The following is an 8,150-nucleotide window of genomic DNA, read 5'->3' as shown; positions in this document are numbered from 1 at the left end:
TCTGACCTGTCCCCCCACCCCTGTCTCCTTCCCCACCTCTCTTCTTGTCATTATGCCTTTTTTCCCTCCTCTCCCTTCTCTGTATTCTCCTAATTCTCTTGTCCCACCCCCATCTCCCTCTTCACCTCCCTTCCTCCTCTACCTTCTGTCCTATGTTGATGGTCAAGGTCACAGCCATGGAGACCTCTCCTCATCTGCCCCCAGAGGGTCTTTGGCTGTGCCCTGGGCTGCAGTGAGGGAGATATCCAGAGCCTGAAGGTGGGTGGGAGTTGGAGGCTTGGGCCTGCTGAGCCATCTCTCGTCCAGATTGGGAAAGTCAGACAGCATAGCCACGCTGGTCCCCAGCATGGACACAGAGACCTCTTTCCTGTGTTTCCCAGAGGAAACACATTGTCATCCTGGCAAGAGGGGCATCCAGAGGTCATCCTGTCCCTCCTCCTGCCTCCAGCAGCTCTGGAGCCGGGAAGGGCTGAGTGGAGTTTGTCTCTCTGGGGGAGTGAGTCCCACACTACCCTCTTCATCTCCACGATGACCAGTGTCCCTGAGCCCGCATGACCTGGAAGTCCTCTCTCAGGTCTGCCCTGTGTCCTGCATGCTGTAGGGCTGGGCAGATGAACGGCTGTCTGGTCTGGAGCCCTCCCTGTGATTGGGTCCCGGCTCTTCTCCAGTCTCAGCGCCGTTCCCACGTCCTTTCCCTTTGCCTGTGTTTCAGCCCCTCAGACGTGGAGCCCTGATCCCTGCCTCCCCATCCCTGTTCTCCCTCCCACTTTCCTCCACGTTCCCTGGGGTTGCAAGCTGCTATCCTCGTCTGTGAAGCTGAGCTGGAGACCTGGGCTGCGCTTCCAGAAGCTCCCCCTTTTGGGAGGACCCAGGGCCTCTCGCCTTCTCCCTCTGCTGCTTCCGGCAGCTGGATGGACTGCTGGGAGCTGACCTGAGGTGGACCCTGCGTGGGCTTCTGTTCCAAGTCCTCTGTGTCTGGCGACAGGACCGGGCCTCCGGGGGGAGGTGAGCATGAGGCTACGGAAGGTGGGAGATCAGCTCCTGGCTGTGGAGACTCTCTGGTCATCAGGGACAAATGAGGATGACCTCATTCCCTTCTTCCGCACTGCTGGAGAAGAGTAGTTGAGACTGTATGTCTTCAGGGTGGACAAGGAGAAAGGGGGCTGGAGGTGGGGGCATCTGGACCTGCACGGGGGCAGCCCGAGTTCCAGTTCAGGGTGGCCTGGGGGTGGCAATCTGCTCTGACATGAAGGCAAACCCAGTGAACTGTTTCCCCGTTTTCTGGGCGGGATCCCAGCCCACGTCCACTGCTGCTCCATCCCTTGCTCTTGGCAAAGGTGCCCAGGCCAGGGAGCCCGCCCAGTCCCTCTTGGGGGTGAGGAGGCAGTTCTCCCTGTCTGGTGAGCAAAGGATGAGAACAGAGTCCCCTCAGCACCCAGAGATGCTTCTAGACTGGCTCCTGGCCTCAAGGCCCCTGACTGCCAGGTCTCCCCATCCACCTCTGGGTGCTGTCCTGTCCAGCTGGGCACCCATGTCTCCCATCGACCCTCCTCTGCAGGAAGCCAGTGAACATGACCAAAGCCACCGTCAACTACCGCCAGGAGAAGACCCACATGATGAGCGCTGTGGACCGGAGCTTCACGGACCAGAGCACGCTGCAGGAGGATGAGCGGCTGGGCCTCTCCTTCATGGACGCCCACGGCTACAGCCCCCGGGGTGAGTGCCTGCCCCTTCCTCGTGGCCCCCAGGCACTCCTGCCCCAGACTCCTGAGCCAACAGCACAGAGCCCCCCATCAGCGGATTCTGTAACACCCCGAACCACAGGACTAAGCATCCTGCTGGGTACCAGCATGGGCCCTGGGAATACAGAGAAGGCGCAGCTGGTGATCTGTACTGTGCACTGGAGGAGCTTGCAAAAGACTCAACAAAGGGAAGAGGATGCAAGATCAAGTGTGACACTTGTCAAAGAGGAGATGCAAGGTGCTGCCGTTTGAACAGAGAGATCAGAGTGGGCTCACGGTTTACTGACTGCCCGCTGTATGAGAGACAGAGGATCCAGGGGATGAGAGGGGTGAGCTGCAGAGGATCCAGGGGATGAGAGGGGTGAGCTGCAGCCACACAGACCTGGACTGTATCTCAGATGCCCTGAGCTGTGTGGCTTGGGGCAAATCACTTACCCTCTCTGAGTGTCTGCTTCCGCCTCTGTAAAATGGGGTGGATACCACAGCGCTGCTGAGAAAACTGGCACAGCACATATAAATCCCTTGGTGCCAAGCCTGCCCCAAAGGAAAAGCACAGACATTATGTAGATGTGCTGGGCCCTGAGCTATTTGATAGGAGCTTGTAATATATTACTCCACTAACTCTCTTTGCTTTTACGATGTAGTATTTTATTTCTATAAAAATTCTCTATAGCAAATGTGTAAATTATGAAACATAATACTAAACTGCTGTGATTCAGAGCTTGGGAGGTAGGTTTCCAAGAGATCTGAGCTCTCCCCAAAAACATTCCCCCAAAACATTCCCCTACTGTCTCCCAGAGGTGACTGCTGTCCTGCCTTTGGGGTTTAGGCTGTTCAGTTTTGTTTTTGTTTTTGTTTTTTTTTGTAGGTTGACCACATATGTCTATACCAGAAGCAAGATGTCTTCTAGCTGTGCCCCCATGGACCTTTATAAAAATGTTCTCGTTAGGTTTAAATTTTTCTGTGCCTTGATTTTTTTGCTCCAGATTGTTTCTGTACATAAATATGTGGACCTGTGGTTCATTCGTTTTGCTGAGGTATAGTATTCCATCCAATGTATATATCACAATTTATGTATCTATCTTCTCTATGGATAAGAGCTGTTTCTGCTTCCTGTTTGGCTTTTTTTGGTTGTTTTGTTGGCCTGTTCTTCTACACAAGGCTGCTGTGAATGTTCTTGCACTCCTCTGGACGCACCTGCATGGTAGACTCTCTGGGGTGTGTCCTACAGGGGAATTGCTGACTTGTGGAGTGTGTATTTGTTCAACTTTACAAGGCTGCGCCAAATTTTTTTCAAAAATGACCATGGTTGTTTCCACTCCCAGCAGTGATGTGTCAGAGTTTCCATTGCTCTCATCCAGACCCAAATTTGTCAGGCTTCTAAATTTTTGCCAGAATAGTAGGAGTAAAATGGTGACTCTGTATTCATAATTTTCATTTCCCTGATTACTAATGAAACTAAACATATTTTCAGATGATTATTAGCCTCCAGTTTTCTTCTGTGAAATGCCTATTTGTGCCTTTTATCTAATTTTCTACTCTTTGTTTGCTGCTATTCTAATGATTTTTAAGAGTTCTTTATCCATTTAGGATAATAGCCGCTTATTGATTCCATGCTGCAAATACTTCTCCCCGTTTGAGACTAGTCTTTACGTTTACTTGTAGTCTTTGAGTGAACAGAAGGTCTTTTTTATAACTTAGACAAATTTTTCTGTCTTTCTGTCTTTCAGTATGCACTTTTAGTGCTTGGGTAAAGAAGTCCTCCCCTACCCAAGGTCATTACAAAAGTCTCTGTTTTCTTCTGAAATATTTAAAGCTTTGCATCTTACATTCAAGCCTTTATCCATCTGGAATTGATGTTTTGTAGTGTTCTGAGATGAAATTTAATTTTCTTTTCCTGTATAGATCACCAATTATTGTAGCACAGATCATCCTGAGTCTTTAAGGCAATTTCATCGTATGTTGACTTGCCGTGTGCATGTGGGTCTGTCCGTGGGCTGTTCTCTTCCAATGTGCTAGTACTAAGCAGTGTGGCTTTATAAGTTTGATATCTAAAATGCAAGTTCCCTGCTTTTGTTTCTCACGTGTTTCTTCGCGATTTTTCCCTTATTCTTTTTCTTATGAAATTGTGTGATCAGCTTGTCAAGTTCCTTGATATATGCCTTGGAATTTTGATTAGAATTTTATTAAATCTGTGGAACTATTTAAGAACAACTGTTATCTCTGGAACATTAAGTCTTCTCATTTACGGATAGATATATCTCTTTACAATTAGGTCTTGAACACCTTTCAATAATTTTCTCCAGAAATATTTTGAACTGTTAATTGTTATGCACAGTCTTGCTTCTCTTATATTTTCAATTGTTACTATAATTGGTATCTTTTAAACTAGGATTCCTAAGTATTGCTGGTAAACAGAAATATAAATGATGTTTCCGTGTTCACCTTATATCTCTACACTTTGTTTGAGTCTCTTACTAATTGTGATAATTTATCTACAGACTTGTTTGGATTTACTATGAGTAGAGTCAAAGTGTCTTCGTTTGTTTCTTTTTTACTTATTCATTAACCTTTCATTTCAAGTTCTTGTATTATTGCACTGCTCCGGTCAAGACGTTGGAACCTCCAATGTAATATTGAGTGAAAGAAGTGATAGGAACCATCTAGTCTGTTTTCCTGATTTTAAAGAAAATTCTACATTTCAACATATGCTGTAGGCTTTTGATAGAAACATTTTATCAGATTTAAAAAGCTCCCTTCTATTTCTACTTAGCTAAGAATTATTTTGTTGATGGGTGTTAAATTTCCCAGAGGCTTATATTATTGATCTGTTATATGATAAAAATCAGGCTTACCTGGTGTCTTAGTGGTAAAGAACCTGCCTGTAATGCAGGAGACATGGGTTCGATCGCAGGGTTGGGAAGATCCCCTGGTGAAGGAAATGGCAACCTACTCTAGTATTCTTGCCTGGGAAATCCCATGGACAAAGGAGCTTGGTGGGATACAGTCCATGGGGCCACAAAAGAGTCAGACATGACTTAGCAACTAAACAACAATAATGATATAAATAATTCACAGATTTTTCTAATGTTAATTGATACTTATAATCCTGGAATAACTCAAGTCAGTTATAATGTATTATTATGTTTTCTGTAACTTATTAGTATCTGGGCTTCCCTGGTGACTCAGATGATAAAGAATCTGCTTGCAGTGCAGGAGACCAGGGTTCAGTCCCTGGGTTGAAAAGACACCCTGGAGAAAGGAATGGCAACCCACTCTAGTATTCTTGCCTGGAGAACCCCACGGACAGAGGAGCCTGGCAGGCTGCTGTCACGGGTTCGCAAAGAATTGGACATGACTCAGCAACTAACACTTTAATAGTGTTCATGACTTTTACAGTTACAATCATGAAAAGTATATGAATTTTAATCTTTCTTATAATACCCTTGTCTGATTTTTATTTTTTTAATTTAAGTAATTTATTTATTTTACTTTACAATATTGTATTGGTTTTGCCATACATTGACTTGAATCCGCCCTTGTCTGATTTTTGGAATCAAGAGTATAATATTCTCATAAAATTTATTAGGAACTGCCCCCCTTTTCCCAATTTCTGAAATTTTGGAATGACATAATCTTTGAAAGTTTGGTGGAAGTCATCTGCAAAGCAATCCAGGCCTAGCATTTTTCTTTTTGGAAAGGTTTTAAACTTATAAAATAATTTATTTAAATTAACACATGGTTATGCAGACATTCTGTTTCTTCTTAGTCACTTTCAGTAAGTTATTCTTTTCTAGGAAGATATCCATTTAATCTAAGTTTCAGATGTATCAACACAAACTAATTCACTCTATTGTGTGGTATTTTTTTCACACTCTCATTAAATCTTTCGGTAGCCCTTCACAATGTCTATTATCAACCCCTCGTTTTACATGAGGGGGTAAAAAAGGCTTGAGGAAAGGGAGTTACTCGTCCAGGCCACATATCCAAACAGTGACAGAGTCAGGGTTTAGAACTCGGTGTTTTTAAGTTGCAAACCCAGACCATTCCTACTAAGATCTGGACAGACAAATGGGAAGGACAGCCATTACAGCTGAAAAATAGCTGCTCCAAGCGTGAACGTGGGCAAATGAGAAAGACACGGAGAGACCTGGCGGGGCTGGAAACGGGGCCGTATTCTCAGGGGGGTGAGAAGGAGCCTAGGGGAGGAGGGCGGCAAGGCGCAGCCTCGCTGCGAATCTTGGTGCGGTGTAAGTAGGAGACACAGGCTTTGCTTCCAGGAGCTCCAGCATCTCGTTGGAGAGACATGACTGTCTTCGGGGAAGCGAGACCAGGTTCGTTGGGTGGTATGAACCATAACGCTATCAGAGTTCTGAGGAGGGATACAGGATGGTAAGGCAAGACTTTCCCAGTGAATTAGGATCTGAACTGAGGTCAGCAGGCTCTGACTCACAACGGCGGGTAAAGGTACTGTGTGTAGGCAGCACACGGAGCACGGGAAATGTACGGCAGCTGAGAAGCCCGGGGATTTGCGAGACTGGAACGAGCCTCAGCGTCTGCATCTCCTTTCTCTACTTGCCACCCCTGCCCAGGCTCGGTCGCTACCTTTCGCCCTCCCAGCAGTAGAAGCAAGGCTGTCTTCTCTGACATCTGCCCTGGCACAGGGCTCCATGCCCAGAAGGGCCTCGTGCTTGGTTTACTCCCCTCTTATCATTGTTTCGAAATGCTTCAGAATTTTATCTCAGAACTTACATTTTGTAAGAAAAGTTCCCAGTGACAGTGGAGGGTGTGAGTGAGCTGGGGAGATCCGTGCTTATACGTGTGCCGCTGACCCTTCCTTGTTCGCATAAAGTATCCACAATGCCCCCTGAACACAGAATTCCGGGGACCTGCAGCGTGTGAGTGGGCCTTCAGCAACACGCAAGGTGAGTACAAGGGGCCACTTCATACCCGCTAAGATGGCTATTATTTTAAAAAACAGAATAAAAGAAGTGTTGGCGAGGATATGGAGAAATTGGAGCCCTCGCAGATTACTGGTGTAACAATAAAATGGTACAGCTGCTGTGGAAAACAGTATGGCAGTTCCTAAAAAAATTAAAATGGAATTACCACGTGATCCAGCAAGTTCCCTTCTGAGTTCACTGGGAAGAATAAAAAGTGGGAACTTGAACAGATGTTTGTACAGCATACCTTGCTTTATTGCACTTCACAGATATTGCATTTTTCACCACCCTGTGTCTAGCAAGTCTATTGGCACCGTTTTTCCAACAGCATTTGCTCACTTCGTGTATCTATGTCACATTTTGGTAATTCTCATGATATTTCAAGATCCTTCATGATTACTATGTTTGCGATGGTGACTGTGATCAGTGATCTTTGATGTTATTACTACAAATCCCTGAAGGCTCAGATGATGGTTAGCATATTTTAGCAATGAAGTATTTTTTAATTAAGGTATGTATATTTTTTTAGATATAATGCCATTGCATGTTTAACAGAGTACAGTATAGCATAAATATAACTTTTATATGAACTGGGAAACCAAAATGTTTATGTGACACACTTTATTATGATCGCACTTTATTGCAGTGGTCTGGAACCGATCCTGCAATATTTCCAAGGTATGCTTGTATATCCACATTCATAGTAGCGTTAGTCACAATAACCAAAGAGTGGGAGCCACCCAAAGGTCCATCAACAGAATGAATGAACAGAACATGATATATAATATACTGGAATATTATTCAGACTTTAAAAGGAAGGAAATTCTGACACATGCTACATTATAGATCAACCTTAGACATTATGCTAAGTGAAATAAGCCAATCACAAAAAGACAAATATTGTATGATCCCACTTCTATGGGAGTCCTGGAAGAATCAAATACATAGAGATGGAGAGTAGAATGGTAGTTTCCAAGGGCTAAGGAGAGGGGAGAACTGGGAGTTATTGTTTAATGGGTATTGGAGTTTCAGTATGAAAATTGAATCTAAAGATGGATGGTGGTGATGGCGCACCACAAATGTGACTGTATTTAATGTCAATGACATGTACATTTCAAAATGGTTGGAAGGGTAAATTTTATGTATATTTTACCACAGTTCTTAACATCAGTACAAGGTAAGCATGTTACATCTGTGACTAAGTGGGGACACTGATAGCTCCAAGAAAACTACGCTTTCCTTTAGGATTCACTAGAGAGACAGAACCCATAGGATATATAGATCTACAAAAGAAGATATACTACAAGAATTGGTCACACAGTACTGAGGATTAGCAGTGCGGTGATACATTGTCTGCAGGCTGGAAAGCTGGTAGTGTAATTTAAGCTGAGTCCAAAGGCCTAAGAACAGTAATGGGAAGAAGTGAAAACACACAGTTAAGTCCTGGAGTCCCAGTCCTGAGAAC

The 8,150-nt window shown here is 44.8% G+C and overlaps 1 protein-coding gene across 1 annotated transcript; it reads left to right on the top strand.

Moving 5' to 3' along the window:
* Window positions 1–872: 872 nt before the first annotated feature.
* Window positions 873–2,142, top strand: LOC147377553 (uncharacterized). Its single transcript, XM_086365427.1, has 2 exons — window positions 873–1,005; window positions 1,559–2,142. The coding sequence occupies exon 2, from the start codon at window positions 1,572–1,574 to the stop codon at window positions 1,992–1,994; it is 423 nt and encodes a 140-aa protein (XP_086221553.1). The 5' UTR covers window positions 873–1,005; window positions 1,559–1,571; the 3' UTR covers window positions 1,995–2,142.
* Window positions 2,143–8,150: the final 6,008 nt, after the last annotated feature.

Source organism: Bos grunniens, chromosome 2 (assembly GCF_055505025.1).
Source record: "Bos grunniens cultivar Pamir isolate PY7600 chromosome 2, Bosgru_T2T1.0, whole genome shotgun sequence".
NCBI classification, from domain to species: Eukaryota; Metazoa; Chordata; class Mammalia; order Artiodactyla; family Bovidae; genus Bos; species Bos grunniens.
Note: the sequence above shows the minus strand (reverse complement) of the source record. Positions and strands in the feature narration are given on the sequence as shown.